Source organism: Elgaria multicarinata, chromosome 5 (genome assembly GCF_023053635.1).
Source record: "Elgaria multicarinata webbii isolate HBS135686 ecotype San Diego chromosome 5, rElgMul1.1.pri, whole genome shotgun sequence".
Lineage (NCBI taxonomy): Eukaryota > Metazoa > Chordata > Lepidosauria > Squamata > Anguidae > Elgaria > Elgaria multicarinata.
The window spans coordinates 49495535-49523488 of record NC_086175.1 but is presented as its reverse complement, the minus strand read 5'-3'; the positions used below and the strand labels follow the sequence as shown (position 1 = coordinate 49523488).

At 40.5% G+C, this 27954-nt stretch overlaps 1 protein-coding gene across 1 annotated transcript; it reads left to right on the top strand.

Annotated features, from left to right (window-relative positions):
* The first annotated feature begins 1800 nt into the window (after positions 1-1800).
* Positions 1801-26323, top strand: ASMTL (acetylserotonin O-methyltransferase like). The gene is made up of 13 exons (XM_063126332.1): positions 1801-1930; positions 6782-6913; positions 8399-8446; positions 8994-9058; positions 10721-10782; positions 11724-11832; positions 15281-15692; positions 18212-18374; positions 19239-19423; positions 20567-20699; positions 21304-21447; positions 21990-22112; positions 25554-26323. Exons 1-13 carry the CDS (start codon positions 1838-1840, stop codon positions 25769-25771), a joined length of 1887 nt encoding a protein of 628 aa, XP_062982402.1. The 5' UTR covers positions 1801-1837; the 3' UTR covers positions 25772-26323.
* Positions 26324-27954: the final 1631 nt, after the last annotated feature.

The following is a 27954-nucleotide window of genomic DNA, read 5'->3' as shown; positions in this document are numbered from 1 at the left end:
ACTCCAACCGCTGTGACACACTGTTTCTCATATAGTTGTGCTGCCAACACTAGAAATCTCATAAGTTTTTGTTTCCAGGTGGTTAAGGAGTTACTTATTGCATTTGTGTCCTACCCATCCTCCAAGGAGCTTGGGGAAGTGTACATGGGGTTATCCAATTTTATTCTCACAACAACCCCGTGAGGTAGGTAATACGGAGAGGCCTCCCACTCACCTTTATTATATACTCAGCTCAAGTTCAACATCATCCCAGAGTGCAGGACACGGAATAACGGGCTCAAGTTAAAGGAAGCCAGATTCCGGCTGGACATCAGGAAAAACTTCCTAACTGTTAGAGCAGTGCGACGGTGGAATCAGTTACCTAGGGAGGTTGTGGGCGCTCCCACACTAGAGGCATTCAAGAGGCAGCTGGACAACCATCTGTCAGGGATGCTTTAGGGTGGATTCCTGCATTGAGCAGGGGGTTGGACTCGATGGCCTTGTAGGCCCCTTCCAACTCTGCTATTCTATGATTCTATGACCATATCCGTTTCATTAGGGGTGGGTAGACTTCAGGCTTGTTGGATCTACTTTGTTCTTGTACTAGAACCCCAAGATCCACCAATCAGAGCCAGGTACAAAATACAGATACCTAAGAAGAAAGAAGAGGGCTTCTCCAAACAGATTCTGAGCCTAAGAATTTGTTTTCAGTACCAGAATTGTGCCAAGCTTACATACATTCAACTCCCCACCCCCAGCGAGAGTGGGGAAAGGGTTCAAAAACCCAGTAAGGCGGTGTGTTGTTTGTGTGATGAATAAATGGGATGCACATCTGTCGATTTGTGTAGGCATGCTGGCTGTGTGGGCAGGGGGAGTTGTATGTTTTTTATTTGGGGGAAATTATTTGGGGATGATTTTCCTAATAGCTTATTTAATGCAATAAATAAATAAATAAATAAATATTTTGGGGAATTATTTTAGACTAATTAATTTAGAAGTGTTTTGGGGAAATTGATTTGCTTTTCTGTGATATGCTTTGTTGGAGCAAAAAAAAGGGGGGTGTCAAAGGCATGTATCTTCTGAGCTCACCTTTCTATGACATGGATTTTTCTTAAAGCAGTAAATTTTGTGATTGCAGCCATTTATTCACACACACACACACACTTCCCCAGCACCTACATTGCTTGCAACATTTCCCCAAAAACCCTATTGCGGCCACAGGCTCAAAAAGGTTGGAGACCTCTGGTCCAGCCTATCGAGTTGTGGATGAGCCGGCTGTGATTACTCTCATATGAAGACATTTTGCATATGCTCGCAGGGGCTCTTCCTTACTGATATAATTCAAGACCATTCTGCCTTCCCTTATTTATATACTTCAGGGCCAATTTCTGGCATTTTGGCTCTGAGTGACATTCAGTCCTCCAATTTCAAAAGTTATTTCCCGACTTAGGCCGTGTGTGCTTTGTGGTGTGTGTGCGCGGCTCTCCCTGAAACATTGCTGGTGGGAAGTGATCTTTCAAAACAACAACACAGGCCTTTGCCCACTCTGTGGAAGAGCGCCTTTCACTTGGAACCATCACCAGGGCATTTCCCCTAGCGCTTCCCCCCTCCCCGTCTCTTGATCATAGCACAGCCGAGGATGAAAGGGAGGGCTTCCCTCCCCCGCGGCGCTCTTCCTCGCCCGCCGGCTGGGCGGACCCGAGCCGGGAAGACGAGAAAGAAGAACAGAGAGCTTGAGACTCCGCCCTGTTCCGCTGTCCAAGTGCGCCGCGATAAATACGCCGCCAGCCGCCTGCTCCCTTGCTTTGTCTGCCTCGCTTTTTTCCGTCCTGCCGTCTTCTCCGGTGCTGCCGTAGCCATGGTGCTAAACCCTGTCATCGGGAAGCTGCTCAACAAGAGGGTGGTGCTGGCTAGTGCCTCTCCACGCAGGCAGGAGATTCTCACCAACGTGGTGAGTGTGCACACTGAACCGTCGGAAAGCGCTGGAGCGGAATGCGCGGAGCTGGGGGACCTGTGCTTTCCGAGCTACTGCGCTCAGCTTAGCAGACAAGCAGGGATTTTTTTTTTCAACCTGAGGCCTTCCAGACGAGTTGGACTACAGCTCCCATCATTCCCGGCCAGCCGGGAATGATGGGAGTTGTAGTCCAACACATCTTAAGAGAGCTAGGTTGGCGAAGGCTGGCTTAGCATCATGGAATGCTAGCTTTTGTTTTTGGCAAGGCTACCGTGCTTTTAACAGCTGCCCTGGCTGCATAATGATATTAACAATAATAATAATTTTAAAAATCTGCAGTGAAACTTGCCACTGCATATTCCTGCTGGGAAGGCTGTACCTCTTGAATTTCTGGCTGTCAGGCACCCGTTGAAAATTCTAGAGCCATCTCATGGGAGAGCTGGTCTCATTAGCTGCCACGTACCTCCCTACCATTGATAGTTAAGGTTGCATAGACCAGCCTTATCCAGCCTGGTGGGTAAGGCTGTTTGACTTCAATTCCCATCAGCCCCAGCCAGCATGGCCAACAATAAAGAATTACTGCAGTTTTAGTCCAGACCATCTGGAGAGCACCAAGTTGGGTCAGGCTGGAATACACAGCCTCTCTGTGAGATTCATTAAAAAGAAAATGGTTCATTAAGTTCTCAAATTAGAAATTATTAGTAATCATTTATTTTGTGTTATGTTAAGCAGGGTTTAATTTAAGCTGAAGTTTAGCCCCAGAACCTATCTTCAGCCTGTGTTCATGCCACAATTATGAAGTGCTGAGAATATGTTAGGTACTCAAAACGCTAATCATATGTATTGGAGCTGCTGTCTTAGCTTCAAATCGCAAACCTGTCACTCACAAGAGCAACTGTTGTGAAAGGGACAAAAATTGCAAGGTGTCTGCATAAATAGACCTTTCCTTCAGTGACCTACTACAGAGTACAAATTTAGGCTTCTATTCCCCATGTTTCTTTCCAGTACATAGGAGATTGCCTTATACTCAGTCAGATCATTGGTCCATCTAGCCCAGTATGTCAACACTGACTGGTACCAATGGCTCTCCAGGGTTTCAGGCAGGAGTATTTCCAGCTCTACATGCTGGGGATTAAACCTAGGGCCTTCTGTATGCAAACAGGGACTCTACTACAGAGGTATGGCCCTTCTTGCGTAGCCTCCAGCCTTTGATGCGCTGGAAATCTTTCTCACTTTTTTAAAAACTTCATTGCAATAAAGGTATTCCCTCTACCTTTGCTTTTGCATGTCTTGAAGTGGTTTTAGACTCCAAAACGTATTGAACTCTTTCTACTTCTCTAGAACAAAATTCTTTAATTCAGAAAGTTTGATTTGGCACACTCAGCTCCAAATCTGGGTTGCTCTCCAAATGCCCCTGCAACACCTGGAATTGTGTTTGTGCAAACAAGGATATTCTGTACTAGTCCGTTGTTAAGTACGAAGTGCAGCTTATTTAATTTATGATGTATATACTTACTCTGGCAAGTTATGTAATACTGAAATCAAATGGCTGTGGAGTTTGAAAATGAGCTCCATTGAAGCCAATGGGATTTACTGTCAAATATAGTCAGGATTGGGTTACTTGGCTACTTGCGTACAAGTTCCATTTCATTAAGGTGGAGAAAATAATGTACCAGTGTTCAAAAGGAGGACTGCACAGCAATGCTTTCCCCCCCACACACTTTTGTTCCTTTACCTTCATATAGTGTAAAATGAGACATTTTTAAAGGATTCATTTATATGGTTCAATAGTATTAATCCAACAACAGTTTTTATAGTTGTTCAGAGAAGATGAATGCAATGCAATAAAGGGCGTGGCATCTGAGTCATTTTCCTAATTCCAAAATACATATATGCTGTAATTAATTACAGGGGGGGGGGCTGCTGGAAGATTCTATAGTATGATTAGTCAAATATAGATCTGTTTAATTTCTGCCTATAGAATTTGCTAGTGAAGTAAGTTTTTCAAAAGAAATTAAATTGGAATTTTTTCCTATGCAAATTGGGTTAATTTAGGTTAATTTGCATAGGTTGGTTTGCATCTGAAAGTTTTCAATTTGCATTGGGAAATTTTCTGATGCCCCAGTGTAATGTTTAATTGTATTTAGTAAATTGCAAAACTGGGGGGGGGGGGGAAGCCATGTTAATTTTCTGTCCCAAAACACCACAACTATTTGACTTTAAATATTTCAGGAGAAAAATTAAAGCACACTTAATTTTATTTAAATGTTATAATATGTAGGATTTATTGGAATACTTGTAAAAATTTAAAGATTATAGCATGTCCTTCTCTTACATTGTTTAAATTTAAAGGAAAACCACTGAACTGTTGACACACTAATAAATTTTAGCCATCCAAAGAGCAATGCATGATATGTTGACAACCAATCATCTACAACTTTAAAACTGATAAACTTGCCCAATATTGTATTTGTAATTGGCACCCACTCAGTTTTACTAATGAATTTATGAAATCGAAAATTGCAGAAAAATCTGTAGAAAAATAAAGCACTGAAAAAAATTCCATCTCACTGGTATGTAATATAAAGTTTACCTGTTGCTGATGTAATTGTAGGTGGACATAGCTGCAGGTGAGTTCAGTCAGTGAAAACCAGTTGATTGATAGAAATCCACAATCTAGAAATGTGGAGTTGGAGGTTCTGGATCTGCCCAAGCTGTTGTAAAGCTTGCCTTGGGTGATGTTATACATTGAGCAGGGGGTTGGACTCAATGGCCTTATAGGCCCCTTCCAACTCTACTATTCTATGTTTCTATGATATGATATGACATGATTCTATGATATGTATTATCTATGAAGCAAAGGGTTGTGTAATTTGGAAACCTGTTTTGTGGGGTGGGGGGTTGTGATATTTATTTGGGATATAGATGTCTGCTAGAAATGGCAAATATTTGCTTCATCGTCATTCTCCAAGATGAAGCCCTCTGAATAAAGTTCACCAAGCTTAACCTTTGTGATGTCTCTGTCTCTATGTCTTCCTCTGTGTTTATTATTCCATAATAAGGAAACTTTCAGCTCTTTTGGCAGCAGATGGGCCTCTAGACTGTAAAGAACACGCCACCCTCACAATGGCCACCTACACAATATATTCAGGAAATAAACTTAGCATTTATATAGCACATCAGGTGTTCCGATAGGCTTTGTATATATAACTTAATAACCTTATAACAGCCTGGTAAGACAGGCCAGTATTATCCCCACATTGCAGATGGGGGACTGAGGCTGACAGAATAATGGCTTGCTTAAGGTCACCTAAGCATGTATCCAATGTTAGTCCTACTTAGAGTATAGCAGTTGAAAGGAATGGGACTTAGCTTAGACTAACATTGAATACAGCCGCTAATACGTTAATAGCTGTAGGGAGATGTGTGACAGGAAGAGTCCAGTTCACATCTCACTTCAACCATGAGTTCACTAGGTGGATGAGATGTCTGTCTCCTATCACTAGGAGAACAGCTAAATACAAGTGAGACCTGTAACAAGACGTTGTGGTGTCGAGTGTTCCTCTTCAGGGTTTTATCCAGCCATGCCCTTTTCCAGGACACTCCATTTCTCTCCCTCCCAAATAGTCAGCATTCTGTGGCCACTGGGCATGCTCCCCACCAATTAGATTTTTTTTGTGTGTGTTTTTTAACTTTCCAACTCTTTTTTTGTTGTTGTTCTTCTGCAAATCTTGGGATTTCCCAGAGCTTGCTGATCACCTCCCTCTTATGTCTTGATTGTGCAGTTTTGGTTACATAGGATTCACTCTCTGACAATGAGTTTACTATTTATATGGCTGCAGGGAGTAATAGGTGTTTTTATATAATTTTTTTAAAGATCTGGGAAAATTCTGTATAATAGAAAATTATATATCTTATCAGCGATACAACTAGGTAAACACGTATAGATGCAGACTGTAAATGTATGATGTTTTGTGCGAATTGAAAAAGAAATGGGGGGAAGGCAATAGTGATTATCCATGAAAGCCCTGGAGTGTAAAATTCAGGATTTGGGGAAGATGGTGAAACTTTCTTTCTTAAAATTAATCTTTCATTAGATTAGCAAGTGTGTTCACCTGTGAGCTGTGTTAATTTATGATTACTCTTTAAACTTAGAAACATAGTTTCTGCTTTCCCTTTGCTGTATTATACATTTCCAATCTAACAAAACAGAGGATTGGGTCACTGGGTTGCAACCTGGCTGGATACAGATAATGATGCCGTAGGACATTGTATGGCCTCCATGTCACCCACCCAGTCCTTTCACTTAGACACCTCCCCGCTTATTCAAGTACGGCTGGCTGCAGCAAAGTAAGGGAGAAGGGTGAATTGAAAGATTAAATGGGAGGCTTGGTATGCTGCCCAGTGCCCAAGCTCCTGGTACATCATGAATATTATTAAATTCTCTGGATTGCAATCTGGCAACCCTGCAGTTCAGTCTCCCTTCCACCAGAGTCTTTAGCAGAGGGCATCTATGTCAACCAGGGTGTTGAACCTTTTTTAACCTGAGGGCCGAATTCTATTTTGAAGAACCTTTCAGGGAGCCACATTGCAATGGGGGGAGGGGGCAACAATATCAAAACACCAATATATTTTTGCTTTAAGCTCTTCTTGCCAAGAACGAATCCTTAGGAGAGCTTTTTAGAATGGTGAAACCACCAAATGATCAGTGGTAGGGGGAAAGAGGATGGGGTCAAGGAAAGGGGGGCATGACTGTCTGGGGACTCCAGGAGGGCCAGAGATTCTGCACCCCTGATGTAAACTTCGTTGTCTTTTATTATTTCTTTCTGATTTCTCTGTCTCTCACAGGGTCTCCGATTTGAAGTTGTTCCCTCCTGGTTTAAAGAGACACTTGAGAAGTCATCTTTTGCGGCCCCTTATGAATATGCTGTAGAAACTGCAAAACAAAAGGCACTGGAAGTGGCAAAAAGAATGCATCTAGTAAGCCACTTACCTCCACTGTCTAATTTGATGCTTCTGTAAACTTGGGTCTGTGCTCTGGCTGTGATTACATGCATTTTCAGGATCATTTTGCATTGATTTAAAAGCGACCCTATGCTTTTTCCTATGTGACTGCTAGCTGAGGTTCTCTAGGCAGTTTACAATTAAATCTGAGACAGCACACCTATGCTCGAATCCGTGGACGCTCAGTTCTGCTTTCACATCCCTGCCTTTTTATCCAAGGAGGACCTTGTTCACCAGAGCCACAGTTCATTATTTCAAACTATACATTTGCTTGGCTCTTTTGGGCACAGAAAAAAGGGCCTGTGGATTAAATGCCAGACTTGGAGCAAGGAAACTCGGGGTCAAATCCCCATTTAGGCATGAAATGATCCTGAACAATTCACAGGTTCTCATCTTACCATAGGTTTGTTGTGGGGAACATATGGAATAACTCTTTGTATTCTGTCCTAAGTTCCAGGGAGGAAGATCGGGATATGAATATGATACATAAAATACATGCTGTGTGTAATGGGCAGCAGAAAGAAGTAAACCTGCAGGAGATGGGGCTAAAGAGCCAATGTCAGTTGACATCAACTGACATCAAGGTTGGATTTGGCTTATTATCGGCCAGCTCCTTAGCTACAGCATTGCATCAGTATGTAAAACAGAGTAATACACAGTGAGTTGTGCCATATGACTTAAGCTCACTAGAACAAATATTAAAGCTTGGGTGTTAGTCCCATTGGATTTTGCTACACTCTCATTTTTGTGGTCAGTAAAGACACACTCAAACATTTCAAATCAATTCTATGGGCACATCATTCCAAACACATTTCCTTGGAAACGTTTTTTTGGGATTCTAGGTTGGGCTGTTACATCTTCAAAACAAGATACTTTTTCTAATTACTATTAATGATATTCAACTTGGACGATAAAAGGTTGATCTGGATCTTTTACTGGGAAAAGTTTTAACAGAGTGAAGGGATAACCCTTCACTCTCCGTGCCCCTCCTCCTTCGGAATGTTGTCTATTAATGGCTGGCTGGGAAATCAAACACAAAACAACCTTTCATATCCTGGTGTCTTCCAGGTGTTTTGGACTTCAACTCCTATCAGCCCCAGCCAGCCTGGCCATTATAAGGAATGCTGTGAGTTGAAGTCCAAAGCATCTGGGAGACTCTAGGGCCGTTTCTATGCCTGCCTTTTTCCAGGGATCGTCCTGGGATCATCTCTGTACATGCATAGGGTATCCTGGGAGCAGGCAGAGACGATCCCTCCATTTTCTTGGGATAATCCTTAAGTGTAGAAAGGGCTAGGTGGGAAAAGGCTGGTATAAAGATGAATTTAAGATGGCTTCTGCTGGGCTAATGCCTCTCTTGTTATCTGCTAGGGAGCATTCAGCTTCATGGAGCGCATTCCCAGGTTACAGTGGGATCATTGTTAAGGTAGAAAACTGTTTAAAATATTTTTGGTTTTTTTCCAGAAACATCTTAGAACACCCGATGTTGTTATAGGAGCAGACACTATAGTGGTGAGTTACGGTATATAATAGCAATTAGTAATTAAAACTGCCTTCTACTTTATCAACATGTAACTAATTGCACAATAGAAATTATGTCTGCCAAGCCATCTACGCCATCCTTCAGTCAACATGCCTTCTTACTCTAGTGTAATAACATCTTTTTCTTAGGCTTTTCTGCATGGGTGTCTTTTCATTTCTTAATGTTTATGAGAGGACTTCAGAAATCATGATAAACAACTCAGGTATGACATATCCCTGGGAGGTTTACCACAGTGGAAGTGGGCAGGAGGCCAGGAACCAGCACACTTGCTCCTTCCCACTCATCCATGGCTACCCAGGGTTTATTTAAATCTTGGGTAGCCATGACATGTGAACCGGGCAACAGACTTTAAGATGCTGGGAGACTCTTTCTTTTTGCAGAACAGGTTAACATATATTGTAAGACTATGCGGCAGGGCCTTGCTATTTACTGTTTTACTCTGTACGGCACCATGTACATTGATGGTGCTATATAAATAAATAAATAATAATAATAATAATAATATTTCTATTTCAGACGATAGAAGAACAGATTTTGGAGAAACCAGTGGACAAGCAAGATGCATATAAGATGCTTTCAAGGTTTATAGTTTTAAACTATCCTTTTAAAATCTCACATCACTGCATCTGTCCTCAGCTCTAGCCGTCTACAGTGTACTACTTTAAGAACATAAGAGCCATGCGTTATCAGACCAAGGGTCCATATAGTCCAGCACTCTGTTCACACAGTGGCCGACCAGCTGTTGACCAGGAACCTGCAAGCAGGATACTGATGCAACAACACCCTCCTGGCCCATGTTCCCCAGCAACTGATAAAAATAGCCTTAGTGCCTCTGAAACTGATACCTTTACGTTCACCCTTTGTGGATATGGAAAGCATATGAGAAATTCCTTTCTTGGGATATGCTTTTCAGTTGCATGTATTAAGAAATGATATGCATTTCGTTTCATTGTTAAGCAAATTGCCTATTACAGCCAGTTACCTGAATTTCTGAGTGTAGTTACTCCCACAATATACAATACATACACTGTATTTTGGGTAAGACTCAGATTAATCTGTCATTCACTTTCTACATCTGTTGTCAAATAGAAAAATAACCCTTAAAAAAAAAGCTGTACGTGAAACACTTGCAAGTGTTTACTAGCAAATAGGACATGACACAACTTCATTAAAGCATCAAAAGTCTTTAATGGATGCTCAGTCGTATTGTTTGGTATAACTAAATGGGACATAATTAGACCCTGGCTGTCTATCACATACTCAGGTTTCCTAGAAAAGTTAACATCTTTTGCTTCTGACAATAAACATGTGAACCATATAATTTATATTAAATCCTTTTTTAAAAAGTTCCAAACTGAGGACCACTTCTGTCAAAGAATAGTAACCACAAAGCATATAATATCAATTGGTTTTCCACCAAAACTTTCCAGTTTCTTAGCTTTTCCTTTGAATGGGAGAATCCACCTTCATCTTGTATCTGGTTCCCTTTGCCTTATTTAAAGTAGCAGTAATATCGGAATCTCCTTATTTTTATTACGTTTCCATACCACCCAACAACCAAAGCTTTTCATTGCTAGTAATCAATACAGGCACCATCCAGCCAAAGTCAAGCACTTATAAATCATATCGAAATCAATGGAAAAAATCAAATGTGTGTTTATTTTTCACCCGCTGAAATCATTAGGACATGAAGGTGATTAATTTTGGTTGTTTCATGTCAAAATAGTAGTAGCAAACAATTGGACCTACTATTCAACCATGTCCTGTTCAGCATAAAGATTGTACTCTAGAGCTTGATTTCTAGTCCTTTATGCTGAAGACTTGTCTTAAAGTAAATTTGAGTAGTATATGATATATTCTACCACTGCACCACCACTTGATCCTACCCAATACTTTTTATTTCCTTTGTGAAGTGTTCTTAATTAGTTTAATGCTTTTATGTATCATTGACTAGTGAGTTATGCAACAGAAGTGTGTTGGGTTTGAAAAGCTTCACACTATTGTGCCAATCTCTACGTTACTCTGTCTTCTTTGAGGATATTGAGCTCTTCAACACTCTCAAAGGAAAATCTAATGTCGTTCAAGATGTAGTGTATGAAGCTATAAAACTGAGCAGCTTGCTAACATTGCTGCATTATTTATAAATTACCAGAATGGGTCTCTTGGAAATTAATGTTAGTCTTAGTAAGAAATTAATATTTACTGAAAAATGGATGCAAATTAATTAAATCTGTTCTTAACAGGTTGAGTGGCAAGGAGCATAGTGTTTTCACCGGTGTCGCAATTGTTCACTGTAGCAGTAAAGGTAATTAAAATAACTAAGTCTCGTGAACTCTGTAACCTACTTATCTTTAGTGCCACTGTGAGTCTGGACATTTCAGGAATTTGACTTGTCTCTCTGTGCTCATATTGCAGAATACTTTATTTTTGAAGGACTTCACTTTAAGATTAATAAAAATAGAGAGGCCTTGATCCTCATTCATTTTAAAGTTGACGAAATATTGGTCACCCCAGCCCAATAGATATGTTTGTTACCTCAATGGCATCTTGAGAATCTTGTGGCACCCACTTTAAGTAGGGACGTACAACGCTAGGAATTCTGTTCTGTTTAAGCTCGATGGGATTCTACAGTGTTTCCGTTCTGGTAAGTGGTGGCTGACTCTAGCAGATTATCCCCACCCCACCCCAGATTCCAAATAAGTTGTATGCATATTTTTTTCGGTTTCCACCATTAGCGCAAATGTTAATTTGCACAAATGGTTTTGGGAGCAGATTTTAAAATTTGCGCAGATGGTGTCTGGAATTTTTTAAAAATATTTTTTATTGGTGAATTTGTGCAAGTATGCACAATTGCAAGTCCTCCTGTCTGCTATGTGGCCCTGCAGAGGCAAATTCCCCACTTGTAAATATCCTTGTCAGTTTCATCCTCTTCATACACTATTTCATTTAGCCTAGCTCAGCCATATTCCATACTTGTCAAAGAACTTGTCAAGATTTCACATCATCCTGGCTGCTATTTGTAGTGCATTTGGGAGAGAAACCTGCAAAGTGGTGCTGCCATCTACTTTTACTTGAAATCATGGGAGATCGTGGGTGGGTGGTGGGGAGACGCAGGTTGCTGCTTTCCACACTTCCACTAATACCTAGTTCTGGCTTCCACATCATATGGTCCAAAGTTTCTTAACAAGTTGCATCTCAATGTCTTTATTGATACAACTGTTTTTACCCCAACTTCTAATTTTCTAGATAACCAACTAGAGACTGACATTACAGATTTCTATGAAGAAACTAAAGTTAAATTTTCTGAACTCTCTGAGGAACTCTTATGGGAATATATTCACAGTGGTGAGCCAATGTAAGTACAGTTATTCGGAGTTTGTGATAGGACTTGGGTGCAGACCCTGTTGGTGCTGTAAAGCTTGTACCGTGAGGAAAATCAGCTGTGTAATAGGGTGTGTGTGAAGCAAACGTGAAGTGCTAGTCTGGGAACATAGTGGAGTAAAATATCTCATTCTGTTTGTCTTCTATAAAGACTGGGATAGTTTGTGGCACAACTTCAGATTGGGGGTGGGGAAGAGAGAGAAATGTTCACAGCAAAGTTCAGAGGCTACTATATTTTAAAGATTAAATGGCAGAAAAGCAGTATATCATCAGGTTGGCAGGTGCAAGAGAAAATGCAGGTCTTTTCTGCAGTGGCCCCTACCTTATGGAACACCCTTTTGTTGGAGATACGCATGGCTCCTGCCCTGATCTTCTTTAAATGGGTCTTAAAGTGCTGTATATTTCAGTCAACTTTTAACTGATGCTGGCCTATAATTTGTTTATAATTTAGATCGTTATTGTTATTTATTTATTTTTATTTGCATTGAAATGGTATTTTAATGCTCCTGCTTTAGTTAATTGGATTATATGGATATTGTATATAATGTTATGTTTATTTCTGTAAGCTGCCTTGAGAAGGTTGTCCTTTAAATACAGCATAACATAGACATATTTTAAATGAATACTCTGCACACAAATATTTCTGGGCATGGACTATGGCCTGCCCTGCCCTGGGTATAATTCTGCCTGCTATGATCAAAGGCTGCTCCCAAAGCTTTCCTGATTTTTCTTTTTAGAAATTGCTGGGCACCACAGGGAGCTGATTCTGGAAGAGGGGCAATCTCAGAATTCCTTGCACTTCTGCTTGCAGTGCACAGATTAACAGGCAAATCCCAATATGGCTGTCAGTCCAGGTCCGGGCCCGATTCAAAGTGCTGGTACTAACATTTAAAGCCCTAAATGGCTTGGGGCCAGGTTATTTGAAGGAACGCCTCCTCCCATTTGTACCTGCCCGGACCTTAAGATCATCCACAGGAGCCCTTCTCTGTGATACCCTGGCAAATGAAGTGAGGCAGGTGGCTACTAGGAGGAGGGCTTTTTCTGCTGTGGCACCCCGGCTGTGGAACGAGCTCCCCAGAGCTCCTTCCATCACTAGCTGAAGACCTTTTTATTTTCTCAGTATTTTAACACCTAATTTAACTTAAATTTAAACTTTGCTGTTTTAATTCTGTATTTTAATCTACTGTATATCAATTTTTGCTGTGTGGTTTTATCCTGGTTGTGCTTTTTATAATGTATTTTGTATTTGTGTTTAAGATTGTTGGCTGTTTTTTATGCTCTTCATGGTTTTAATTTTTGTGAACCGTTCATTGGGTGGTATAAAAATGTAATAAATAAATAAATAAATATTTTCTCCTCAAGAGCACATAACTGATCAAAATAGTGGGATTTGCATGGTAAATGCTAGGGGGCGCTTAGGAAGACCTTCAGTCTTGCAACGAGGAAAGACAGATGTTCAGATTATGACCTCTGCTCGGATCAATACATAAAGGCTGCTGCAACGCAGTTGTTGGGAGGGATTGGCAGTGGATTTGGCTGTTTCTCTTACTGCCAGGACTATGTACATTACTCATAATTAAATATGTGCTTCAGAAGGGTGAAGAGTTCATGGGATCTCAAAATGAAACAGAATGCAGTCAGCCTTAAAACTGTATGACCTAGAGAGAGAAACATGCCCTCTCGGTTTAGAAATTGGTCTCAACTGTGGGCCTGTTCGCACATAACAGTGGCAAAATGTGGGTTAATAAATCATGGGTTAATTAACCGACGATTTGCCACAGTGTGTGCTGCCTCTATTTTCAATATGCAACTTCCCATCAGGCCAATCAGAGATTATTTTGAGACATGCAAACCTGGACACTATGGGTCAATTGTAGGTTAAACAAACCACAGGTAACCTAGAATTATTGCAGGTAGCTAGGAAAGAGGATTTCTCTACTCTTGTAGCTCATATTGCTCCATCCAGTGCAGCTGATACATTATAGCAGGTGTGCAGAACCTCATTCAGCCCAAGGACTGAGTTCCATCTTAGAGCAGCTTTTGGGGGCTGCATTCTAGTGGTGGGCAGGGCTGAAGGCAAAAGGGGACAGGTCATGTTTGCTTAAAGCTTTTCCTGCTAGTAACTAGGCCTTCGGAAGGGCACTTCAGCCTTTCAGAATGGAGGAAAAAACTGTGCAAAAGTGGTAAAACCACCAAATCAAAGGTGGTCAGGGGAAGGGGTGGGGCCAGAGAAAGAGGCGTGGCCTTCCAGGGAACCCCAGAAGGCTGCATTGTGACCCCAGGAGGGCCAGATTTGGCCCTAGGGAAATAATGAGTTCCTGCATTCTTACAGCAGTGACCATGATTTAAAAGTGTATGTTTTTATGTCTATGAAAATGAGACAGAAATAAGAGTATGCTCATCTTCCGTGGTTCTTTCCCTGGAGAAAGAAGAACAAACCATCTCGGACGTTATTACACTGCTCCTTTTGGATTTGCCGCTGATTTACTTTGCTGCAGCAAAGTCCAGCGGCACCTTATAGGTTAACAATGTATGGGTTATGTGCTGCACGGCACCTTAGTTTTGTGCTGGCAATGCTAGTCAACGTATACTCCAAATCGAGCGTTTTGAATTGTGCCTAGAGTGGAATAAGTAGCTTGAAAGCTTAATATAATATTACTCTAACAGATACCCAATTTGACTGTGTTCTTCATATGGGATCCAGATGGCTCTGTTTAATCACAGCCATTAAGGGTAAGCTTGGAGCGATTAGGGACTAGTGTATATTCTGGGACCACTTGCTGTCACAGAGTTGCTGAAGCTAAGTAGGAGCAGACCTGATCAGTATCTTGGATGGGACCCACAGGGACCCTCATGTAAGAACTGGATATAAAGCTTTCTAGATCAGTCCTCCCCAACCTGGTGTTCTTCCAATGTTTTGGACTACAACTCCCAGTATCCCTGACCATTGACCAATTTGACCATGCTGGCTGTGGCTGATTGGAGTTGAAGACCAAATCATCCAGCGGGCACCAGTTTAGGGCAGGCTGCTTGAGACTCAAGCTCTATTTGTTTCCTGTGTAGATTGTAGACAAAGGCCAAAAGCCAAAGAATTGCAACATGAGTTCAATGGGTCTTAAACAGCAGCCCTTTATGCCACATGGTGAACCTCTTTTGAAACCGAGGAGAGGGGGTCAAAATAGTTTATGTTGTGGCAGTAGGGTCAACTGTTCAAAGAAAACAAAAAAGACACAAATTCCCTTGGGCTAACATAAGCTCCTTATGTGGGCCGCTGTAGCTTTTTGGATCCTGGCCAATCTGTTAAGCTTTTTAAATACATAGTATAATATATTAACTAGTTGGAACTGAAATACTTAGACTTTCAGCTTTTTTTAAGCACTACTTACATTTTAAATGTATGTTTTTGTTTTTGACCTTCTCAGGGACAAAGCTGGTGGATATGGAATCCAGGCCCTTGGGGGAATGTTAGTAGAATACGTTCATGGAGATTTCTTGAATGTGGTGGGATTTCCTTTGAATCACTTCTGCAAAAAGTTAGCCGAATTATATTATCCACCCCCAAAGCACACCATCCATCATATAAAGCATGACTCTATCCCTTCAGTAGAGACGTTTGAGATCCTAAGTGATGGGGAATGTGATTCTTCTGAACATGTGCAGTTTGAAGATGCTAAAAAGCTAGACAGTGTTGGAGTTGCCCACAGCCTGGGAAATTGCATAGACAGCATTCATAACTATAACGTGCCTGTGGAAAGTCAGAATGGAGTAGCAGAAAATGCAACACAAGTCCCATCAAAGCTTATGCATCTCCTGGATGGTTTCAGAGCATCAAAGGTAACAAATTCTTTGGATTTTTTGCTAGGTAGAATGGGCTGGTGGGCCTGACTCATGCTGACATTTTAAGGACAACCGTCTGAGCTCCATTAATATAAATGTACTGATGTTTTACCCTACTCCCAGTAGAGAGGGGAGTGGCAGTTATGTTTTGTATAGCTTTGTACATTGTTGGAATAAAATGTAATAAATTGCTGTGTTTACAGCTACAAATCTTACACTCTGATTCATACATTTCTTACTGGCCCTTTGTTGGGGAAGACCTGAAAGCAGGTCTAAGGCACCTGTAAAATACCACTCCAAAATCCTCCGTCTCTTGTTGGATGTGGGAGGTGGCTGATGACACGACATGGACTCGATGCAGCAACTGATGATGGCTATGCCCATTGAAGGCTCCTCTGTATCTTCCCACTCCCCCAAACCAGCAGAGAGGCAAGTCGACTGGCCATGAATCGTTAAGAAAATGTTGAAACGACACTCCTCTCTGCTCAGACATCTTCTGCTCAGATGTTCTTGTGCAATCAGATGCTGTCTGGTGTTGTCTCTCTAATCTTCCTTCCTTAGCAGAAGAATACATTGGTGAAAATGGGATGTACTGCATTGTGTTGAAGCTACAGGTCCAAAGAGAAGTTTTAGTATGCCCTCAGGCCTGTCTGATGCCCTCACGAAGTTTCTTAGCAAGCTGGTTTCTGTTTTTTCATCTACTATCTCTATCCTGAGAACACCATTAATAATGAAAAGATTAACCTGTTTAACTTCAATATATTTGACAAATATTAAAATGATGTGCCCCTTTCTAAATTATGTATGGGGCAGATGCTGTTGCTGCACTACTTTATACTTATTCATGGACTAAAGTTCCAGATCTAGACTCTAGTCCATTGGTTGTCCCCTCCTCCTTAAAAAGCAGAAATCCAGATTTAGTTTAAATAGGTAACTGATGACTTTGAGCTGTTGTACATCCTGAGATACTAAACAACAATACTCTATTAATATCTAACTGTTCAGAAATTTGAATCTGTGTTGCTCATGATGAAGTGGGACTACTCTCTTTAGTGCTACGATGTAGAGTTGATGCCAGCAGAAGAAGCTTCAGGATTTGACTATACAGCTGGTCTGCCAATCCAGATACATGGGATAGGAGGAGCCTTTCTCTATGTCCCTTGCCACATATGAAGGGCAAATCTCAGTCTTTAAAGCCGCCTTTGCCAACTTGGTGCCTTCCAGGTGTTTTGGACTTCAACTCCCACCAGCCCCAGCCAGCATGTTCAATGGTCAGTAATGCTGGGAATTGTAGTCCGAAACACGGCAGCAGTTTGGGGACATCTGATTTAAAGCAGCATTGGGGAAAATTCTGTTCCACTAATTGGAACAGATTAGGTTAGTTGAAGAACCATTGTTCAGGGATAGAACATATGTTTTGGATATGTGAAAGACCCCCGCTTGAAATCCTGGAGAGTTGCTGCCCATTAGAGCAGGCGATATTGGGCTATATCAGCCTTCCTCAACCTGGGGCGCTCCAGATGTGTTGGACTGCACCTCCCAGAATGCCCCAGCCAGCAGAGCTGGCTGGGGCATTCTGGGAGTTGTAGTCCAACACATCTGGAGCGCCCCAGGTTGAGGAAGGCTGGGCTAGATGGACAAATAATCTGACCTTGTAGAAGGCAGCTTCCTATGTTCCTAGCTTTGGGACAGTGTGAACTGAAACACTGCCTCTCCCAAAAGATAAACAAAAACAAGCTGTTACCTACTGTCTTCTGCTCATAACTACTTTGCTGTTAAATGTATTTCTAGTATACTTATTTCTCGTCTTTTTTTTTCTTTCCCCCCTTTTTTAATCTGCTTAATGATGTGCAGTTGTGAATCCTTGGCAGCTATACCAATTTTGGATATTTTCCATATTCAAAAAGTTGCATTTTCAGAAAACTTGAGTATCCATTCAGTGCCATTAAGTCAGAAATGTGTTCAGGCGGTTGGTTTTGCTGAAGCTCACAAGCATCATTTCTTTTGTAATATCATTACCATAGTTTATCCTCAGAACAAACTGTGATCAACGTAACAGTGCAGAGCTGGAAGAAAATCAATAGAAACAAACAATTCCCCCAAAGGCTGGCTTTCATGTGACTATTGTATACTGGTGATAAATGATAGACAGGCTCTGGTGCTATTGAAAAGTATAAAATCTTTAATAGTTCTTTTTGTATCAAAGGCTCAGCATTTTGGATTATAACAAAATCCTTCTTCAGGAGCTAACACTAGACACAGGCTGCTGTAAAACAACCTGTTCTTGTATATTAGAAATCTTAAGCACTATTGTATACTGGTCATATTCCCTTGAATGCTGTGATCACCAAGGCATTTTAGCAGCTGAACTTGCATGTGAATTAGCTCATCCCAGAAGAGCTGAACCAGCTAAAATACACATTAACAGGTCTAAGTTGGGTGTATGGATGGACTTGATATTTTTTTAGGGGTGGTGGTTTTACTTCTAGTAATGACTGCATATTTCCCATCTATAGGCTCTGTTTGTGGCCTGCAAGCTGAAGGTATTTGATCTTCTCAAAGATAAGGGCACCATGACCACCGTCGATGCTGCAAATCAACTTCATACCTCTCTGTGTGGCACAGAAAGATTACTTGATGCCTGCACGTCTCTTGGCCTGTTGGAAAAGACCCATCAAGGTGACCTTTTGCTTTAAAACAATCGAGGGAGGAGGGCTGGAAGAACAACTTGTAGTAACACGTGAAACAATTGGATTGTTCACTAGAGTGTGGGTATTTATAACTGAGGAGGGAAACGTGTGGCTAGACTAATGAATGAAATTTCATTACCATAAAAATGAATTTGATATATGGCCTTAAAGAAAAAGCATCAATTAGAGCCCAACTGGTTTTGATGTTAAATGCACCATCTGTCTGTCTGTTTCCCACCAGTGTTTTCTTTTTAAGTATCAGACACATGGGGAAAGGGGCCTCATCTGAATTGGGACCATGGGAGAAGGGGGTTGATCCTTTCTCCCATGCTGTTCCCTCCCCCACAAAACTGCTATTTGTCCCCCAAATGTACCATTTGTTTGAAGGGCATTTTCAGGGACAAAGAGCAGCTTTGAAGATGGTTGCTAACTTCGCAGCAGATAGCAGGAAGGGAGATCCATTTAGATTTTTTCCCGCGGGCCCTCGAAATATCTTGGACCAGCATTTGGGTCTGTATGACAGTGTCCAGCCCTTTAGGAAAAGGTACTTGCCTGTCTCTGGGAGACTTCCCATATTCCCACTTCCATGGCTTTGTTACATCCCCATTCGAAAATGATGTGTTTTAGAGCAGTGCTTTCTATTGCAATGTATGCTTTGCTGGCAAGGAAATGTACAAACTGTATAAGTATAGCAAAAATCATACTTGGTTCATTTAAACTATATGCAGAACTGTGGAAATCAACACAGCTGTGAATCTCTATCAGGAGGTACTCTTTTTGGATGAATTAATTGAAAAGTGTACTTTTAAGATAATTTTCCAGGATTAGGATTCTTTTTTTAATGTCTTTAAAGGTTATAGCAATGCAGAACTGACAAACTTATATCTAGTATCAAAGAGTGAATATTCACTTCATGACTACATTCTCCACTGTAATGACCACTTGTGGCCTCTGTATACACATTTGGAGTTGGCAGTCAAAGGAGGAACTTCACAAAAGCATCATACATCTGGGAAGAAAGTGGATGATTTGGTTCAGGTAATGTAGATGCTGCATATTCTTTATTTAGAGAGTATGTGAGAAAATCTGTAAAAGAAATTTGAATTTTAAACAATAAGACTATTGAAAATGGTCAGTGACCAGGTTTTTGTGAGAGTTATCACAGCACACGCAGGAATTATTTTTTAAAAGTCTTGCTGCACAACATTTATTTATTTAAAATATTTATTGATTGTCTTTCTGCCCACAAGGGTCCTCAAGGCAATGTACAATTAAAAAGCAACAATATATATCCAAAATAACCCATTCAAAGCAAAACAGAGACAACATAAAACTGAAAATAGAGTGAAATTAAAATCTATCAAAAGCTGGATAGGATAGAGCGGAGGCAAAGAGAGAGCAAGTTTACCCTCCCTAGGAAGGAAATTCAAAAATAGGTGATGGTAGTGCTACAGAAAAGGCCCTGCTACATGTACCCACCAACCTCCTGGTGGAGGGAAATTAAAGTCTGTAGTGCACATTTAAACCCTAAAATTTTTACAGTCTGCAAATCAATGATCTCTGTTGTTGATATGGAGCTCTCTGGCAGTGGAATAAACAGATACATCCAAGTTCTCACTGAGGTGGAAACCTGTGTCTTGGCTGTACCACTTCTACCAAATATAAAATTAAAAATCTTTCTAATAGGAAATTTACAACTCAAAGAGAACCCTTCTCCCTGCCATCTAGTTTCCTTTGGGGAGGGAGATGGGTTTTTTTGTTTTGTTTTTCTGCATTGAGGATCATTCAGTCATATGAGTGCTAGAGACACACTGTGATTTCTTTTTTATTGTCCAAATGAATTTTGTTTTCAGTCTAAATGTAATTTGCCAGCATTAACAAAATTCTACCTAGGAGATTGCAGATTTCATTAATGGCAAGATCAATGAGTCCTCTTTTCTGACATCATCAACATTACCATCGTCATCATTGTAGATTTTTACCTTTTCTGTGCTCTGAAATTTCCTCCTGGAATGTCTGAAATGTTTGAATTCATTTTTAACTGATTTTATAAGCCTTTGTTATTTCTTTATCAAGACTCCAAAAACAACAACAACCCATACTATAATTTTCAGGTTTAGGAACATCACTGTTTTATATATGCTGTGTATTCTAAGTATTTCCTCTGACTTTTTCAAAAAGGATTTCTGTTGCCAAACTAGAGAGGTGAAGCAGCATTTTATGAGTGCTATGCACTGCACTTCCAAACTGACAGCAAGAGATGTAGGGACAGCTTTTGATCTTTCACAGTTCGGAGCAGTCTGTGATTTGGGAGGTAAGTATTCCTACAATAACATCTGTGTAAATTCATAGAAAATATAATCATAATCATCATAGAAATGCTGATCAAACTTGCGATTCTAAAAATAAATTTGCTCCCCTTTGAGTATGCCTCCTTATGACATTTTGGGTAAAATAGCCTTTTGGGTAACTTCAGAGAGAGTACATAGAACAGTCCAAATCTTTTTACTGGGGTAGTTAATACCCTTTTGTTTGGGTTTCAATTAGCTAAGATGCTCAAAACTCCATAGCAAGTCAGGGCCTCTTTGTGGTAGTCTCACTGTCCAGCAACTACCATAGATAGATATGGTGCTATGATCCCATGCAGCCAGCTGAATGCATAGTTTTGTAATTTCTGAAGGAGGAGGTTACATAAGAGATGTTGCACAGCCTGTGCAAGCCCCTTGCAAAGTTGGGAAGGACTAAATGTTAATACATCAGTCATATCTATCTATAGAGAGAACTTTGTTTTATTTAATTATTGTGTATACCACACTGACCTTATAGTCAGCATGCCTAGATATATATCTCAGTTATATATTTGAACTGAATTAACATTAATAGCAACCTCTACTGTTTGAATATTTTGCTCTCTACAGGTTGCACAGGAGCTTTAGCCTATGAGCTAGCTCGTGTCTACCCAGAAATGAAAGTCACTGTATTTGACCTTCCAGATGTCATCACAAGCGTGTCCAGCTTTCAGCCTTCAAGACAATATGCTACTCGAATATCCTTCACGTCAGGTAGACACACCTGTTAGGTGCAGTGCAGACTAGAGGGCAGAAATGGAGAACCTGTAGGGACCTTAATGTGGTTTAATGTGAACCCTGATCCATTCTACTGGCTCTGGTTCCTTCCACTATTAGAATGCAGAACCCAGCATGTTTTGACCAAGGTTTTCGCTTTCTTAAACACTCAGTTTCTTACAAATGTGCTGGTGAAAAAGAGGACATATGATGCTGCTTAATATAAGATGGCTTTCTACATAGAGATGAATAGAAAAAAATATGTACGCTATCACTTCTGAAATGCCAAATATTTATTTTGATGCAAATTGACCACTGTTTGTTTGGGATCTATGAGCAGTATAATTAAACATGGCTGCAAGGTCCTTTACAAACATGCAGTGGTGAAACCTGTTCCTTTCCTGGATGTCTCAGCCCTGCACACCTGGGAAATTTAAATATCTACTTGCTGTTAGAATATTAATGTATATACGAAGCTGCCGAGATTAAAAAAAAAAAGTCACACTTTTTAGAACAAATAAAAATGTCTTTTCAAACAGGTGACTTTTTAAAAGACAATCTTCCAGAAGCACATCTTTATATTCTTTCACGAATTCTGCATGACTGTTCTGAGGAAAGGATTCATACCCTGTTAAGCAAAATATATGCTGTTTGCAAGCCAGGTAAGAGTTTTGACTCTTTTCCCAACTTTTCCCTTGTATTTACAGAACAACATGACATCCTGCATTATACTTGCAGAACGGAAAGATGTTTATGATGTTAGCAGGAATTGAATGGTACTTCAGAGCCAAAGTTTAACGTCAAGATACTTTATTTATTTAAAACATTTATAGACTGCCCATACCATCAGGATTTCAGGGTGATTTACACTCAGTTATATCGCAAAACAATCAAATATTAGATTATTCCTGGAATAAGAATGTTGTTTTGCTTGTTGAGTCTCTTTAGGGGTTCAAAATGGGCAACAACTCTTGTTGTTTGTCTGGAAAGGGTTAACCTGACTAATCTTCCTTTAATTTCTCTTTATTGGCTTAATTGGTTCTGCCTTTTCTTCCATTCCTATATCTTGACAACTCCCTTTCCAATCTGTTCTGCCTTCACACCTCCATTTCTTATATCTTACCTCCTCACTTTGAAATGAAGTTTGTTTTTGCTTCTCCAGTATTCAGTATCTGAGATGATGACGTATGTATACTTTTCCTTAGAATAAAGCTGCTTGTTTTCTTTTTTACCTTTACCATAAGTCTTAATGGACTGTTTATTGCAACTGCTGTCTATGCACTTGTTAAGCCTTCCGCATATATCCTACAATAGGGAGGGCATTCCATAGCTGGGATATCACTGTTGAGAAAGACCTTTCCTTTGGGGAGCACCTGGAGATAGACCTCAGCAGGAAATCCCTTCCAACTCTCCATCTCATAACAGTATTGAACTCAACTTACTTGCAGCCCAAGCCTGTGCATGTTTACTCAGAAGTAAATCCTACTGAATTTATTGGGACTTGTTCTAAATCTGCAAAGAACTGCAGCCTTACAGCCTTATCATGTGTAGGCTTAGCAGAAAATAAGTCCCACTGAGTTCTGTTGGGGTGACTTGGGAGCATGTGTGCTAGGATTGCAGCCTTATTCTTGAACTGATTAGCCTGGTTAGCACATAACACTAAGCCAAACATCTTGCCATTAGAATTATAACAAGCCAGGATTTGTAAGCCAAATTTCAAAGGCTGGTTTAAAGCTGGATTTCAATCTTGGCTTGTTTGCAAGCACTTTATCATAGTTCCAGGTTCACATGTCACGGAAAGGTATGTTTAAGCACTACATTTTGCCTTGCTTTGCTGCTCACACAAAGAGAGGAAGGAAGTGGTAGGAAAGAGGATGTGCGCACATGCGTGTCAGTTGTATATATCATGGACTTTTGGCTTAATGTTATGTGAAAATGTGGCCTACTGTACATGGAAAAGTTGCATAAGCCTTTTCAAAGGATGAGGAGTGGCTATGATACAAGTTGATCACCTGTTTGTAGCTCCACCCACCCCGGATCCCTTAAATTCTAGACATTATGATGTACACGCCAGCGCTGGGGAGAAGTGTACAGCCAAGAATTATCATTTTAAAAAGAAGGAAAATGTTCATATGACCTTGCCACTTTGTATGGGGAAACAGGGAACAAATGAGGCAATGAAGCTTTACATTGCTGGTGCTTTCTATTATTTTTGTTTCTAAATGTTAAAAGTCTACATGAGAACTGGAATGGTACAGTACAAATCGTAAACCTAGAAAAATGCATTTAAAAGGTACGTTCTTTTAAAAGAATGAAGGAATGCATCACCAGAGACCAGTGATGTTGCAGGCCCTAACTCCTAGGTGTCCGTAAGCACTTCAAATACCAATCAGAATATTCTGGAATGGGATAAGGTTCCCCCAAGAGACAAAACATTAATTTTTTCTAGCTCTCAAACTATAATTTCCCCAACACAGAGGAAAGATGCTTTGCAACAATTGAATCATCATGATGCATTCTCTGCACAACACCACATCTGTGTGGAAAGGCTCTAACTTCCTTGTTTTTGAGGAAATACTGTCTTAAGGCCAAATTAAATGACAAATAAAATGTATGTACAGTGGTGGAGCTAGGCAAGAATAGACCCTGGACTTACTGTTCTAACAGGGGTGGGTGGGCGGGCTTTATTTATTCTATTTATTTATTTGTTACATTTATATACCGCCCCATAGCCGAAGCTCTCTGGGCGGTTTACAAAAGTTAAAACAGTAAACATTAAAAGTACACAAAATTCAAAAAACATAAAAACAACAGTATAAAAACAACAGTATCTATTTAAAAACAACAGTTCTGGGGGTCCGTTAAAAAACAAACTTAGCGTTGTTAAATGGTGTTAAATGCCTGGGAGAAGAGAAAAGTCTTGACCTGGTACCTAAAAGATAACAGTGTTGGTGCCAGGCGAGCCTCATCGGGGAGATCATTCCACAGTCGGGAAGTTTTAGATGGCCATGTTGTGAAGCACATATTGTTCTCTTCCTCTCCCCACACACATACTGACATTTCAAAAGTAATACTGTAAACATGTTAAGGTTTTCATTTTAGATCCACGTAAATCATAGTACCATCATGACTACAGGGGGAAAAATGGAATTTGCTTCTGTTGTCCTGATGCTGAACAGCTTTGCCTGGGAATAACCTCCATTTTGTTGTAGAAAAAGATAATATATTTTTAAAGTAAAGGTAATTTTAAAAAAATCATCTTTGACCATGTACATACCCAACTGACACCCACACCTGACTATAAATTGTTTTTAAAAATAAGAAGGAAGCTGTGGATCCAGGCCTGTTTGCAGCTCTTCCATCTCTGGGTGAAGGATGTGGAACCTGGATCATGGCCCAAGGTCCTGCTCTAGCTGTACTAATCTGCATGTAAATACAATTCTTGTATCTGATTTTTTAAAAAATAGCAGGCACTGGGGATCACAGCCCTGTAGGGCGGGGAGGTCTAACCCTTCTCCCCACACCAATGACAGCTGTCCTTTTAGTCTGTATTCCTGTTTCAGCTCACCACCACCACCACCATTTTCATGTGGGGGTGGTTAAATCTCATTCCCTGCATGCCACAGTCTGATTTTAACCCCTTCCAGCTGATGTTTTAAGACTTACCCTAACATAGACAGCCTTAGGGAAATCAGAATCTGACAGCAGTATGTTGGTAGCAGGTGGCGGTTAACCCTGTCACGCACACACACACACAGACCAGGGACATGATTAAAATTGGAAGTTTGAAGCTGTTATGTGGCCTGGGAAGGAAGCTGCCATTGGTGCAGGAAAGAGTTAAATCCACCACTACCACAGACCCACGCACACACACTGCTCAGTCCAGATCAGGCACTCCTATTGCTATTTAAAACAAAGAACTGCTCTCTCGTTCTCTCTCTGTGTTTGTTTTTAAAAGACCCAATTTCGAGGTGAAAAAAAAACTGCATGGGAAAATAATCTAATAACTTCATGCAAAATCTCCCTGTTGCAGTGTCTCGAAGTTGGGGATGTGTTACTTAACCGCTTTTTTATTGCGGTGTTTCTGTTTCTTGGAAATGCAGGAGGTGCTTTGCTAGTAGCAGAAACCGTGCTTGATGAGAAGCGAACAAACCCTGCTAGGGCAGTCCTACAGTCCCTCAGTATGACAGAAGGCAAGCAAAGAAGTAGCTTGGAGTACAAACAGTTATTGGAGAAGCACGGATTCATCAATGTGCAGATTAAGATCACAGGAAACCTATTAGATGTAATTTTGTGCTTTAAGAAAATGTCTGCCCGTTAAATTGGATGAAACATAACGTGAGCAAGTCATTTGTAATTTAGCGCTGCCCATCAGTCCAAATTGGTATGTTTCTATTTCGGGTTGCTCTAATGATTGTTCTGTTACAATTTATGAACTGTCTGTAAAACCTTTTATCCTGGTTTTGTTGATTAAAATACTACTAAGGAAATCACTAATGACTTTCGCCCCCTCTCTGGAAAATGTACTGCCTCCATCTTTCTATAACCAGTGGCAATTTCTGGTTCTGAATCCATTTTGCTTATTTTTCCTTCTGTGTGTCCTTTGAGGAAAGTTCAAGAAATTCAAGATTCAAAAAGGAAGCCAGAGAAAATAAAAATGTGCCATTTTAAAGTGCTGTTTTTCTCACCAGTAGCTACACGGACTTCAGTGGTACTTCTGAGTAAACGTTTAGTCATGATGCATCCATAGAGCAGTATTTGAAAAGGGATGAATGTGCATCCAGTGTATATCTATGCCAGTCCTCTTGTCTATGCCCAGTCGTCTCAATTACCATGCAATAGGAACAGCTGGAGAAACATGAGACCACAGAAAAAGGAATCTTCTTGTGTGTATACATCAACACACACACACACACACACACACACTGAGGCCGTAGCTAGACCTAAGGTTTATCCCATCCTGCCTGAGCGCTGGATGCCTTGTGTGGCACTTAGATGAACAGGTTTGACCCCAGAACAATCCTGGGATAAACCTTAGGTCTAGCTACAGCCTGAGGCTGTTCGCACATAACCACAACCCATCTGTTTAAAAACAAATAATGGGTTAACTGCTGTTAAGCCCCTAAGCAACCAGTGATCCAGGTTCACACATCATTCTGTACAACCTACGAAGGAGCTGATCACAGGTTGTGCTGTAAAGCGGAAGAGGCAGGCACCCTGCAGGCAGCACATCTACTCATGCCTGACAATTCTATTGTTTTTTAAATGGATGGATTGTCCTTATGTGTGAACCAAATCAGTACTAGCTCATTCAACAGAAAAAGTTTCTCCTAGCAAATAGAAGCAAGAAGAATTTATATTGTGTTTAGTTTTGCCCTATTGGCTACAAAACAATAGCAAAAATATTTTTATTCACATATTGTTGATTGTAATAGTTATGTTTTGCTGTCGAGTTTAGATTTGTATTGTACTGTTGCTAGTTTTTGAGTTTCCTTTATTTTTGTTTGCTGCCTCATCAGCCTTGTTTTATTTGTGTGTGTATTCTATGTTCTATTATGGCCAGTGATGAAACCAAATAAACTGAACAGAAGGGAGAGAGAATTGCTCACCAAGTTCACTTCTCTCTCTCTCTCTCTCTCTCTCTCTCTCTCTCTCTCTCTCTCTCTCTCTCTCACACACACACACACACACACACTTTTAAACTTGGAGCCCAAATCAATTAGGATGCAATCCTAAGCAATATTTACTGGTGAAGAATCCCCATTGAACTTAGTGGGAACTACTTATGAGTAAACATCTAGAAAGGCTGCACTGTTAGGAGAGCAATTCCAAAAGGTTATGGGGCCCATGTGAACTACATAGTTTGAAAAATCCTGGCATATATCCTTCAAAGCATCTTTTGATGGTCCAAAATAAAAATAAAATTTCTGAAAGTGGTTTGTTGAAATTTATTTATTTATTACATTTATATACCGCCCCATAGCCGAAGCTCTCTGGGCGGTTTACAAAAGTTAAAAACAATGAACATTAAAAACAGATATACAAAATTTAAAAACACCAAAAGTATAAAAAACAATATCCATTTAAAACAACTATTCTCGGCATATGCTGTTAAATGCATGGGAGAAAAGTCTTGACCTGGTGCTGAAAAGATAACAATGTTGGCGCCAGGCAAGCCTCATCGGGGAGATCATTCCATAATTGGGGGGCCACCACTGAGAAGGCCCTCTTCCTTGTTGCTGTCCTTCAAGTTGCACTCGGAGTAGGATCTTAGTTGTTGAGTGCAGTGTACGGGTAAGTTCATGTCGAGAGAGGCATTCCATCAGGTATGGTGGTCCCAAGCAGTGTAAGGCTTTATAGGTTAAAACCAGCACCTTGAATTGGGCTTGGAAGCATGTAGGCAGCCAATGCAAGCGGGCCAGAATTGTTCTTATATGTTTGGACCTTCTGGTTCCGGATATCAATCTAGCCGTTGCATTTTGCACAAGCTGCAGCTTCCGAACC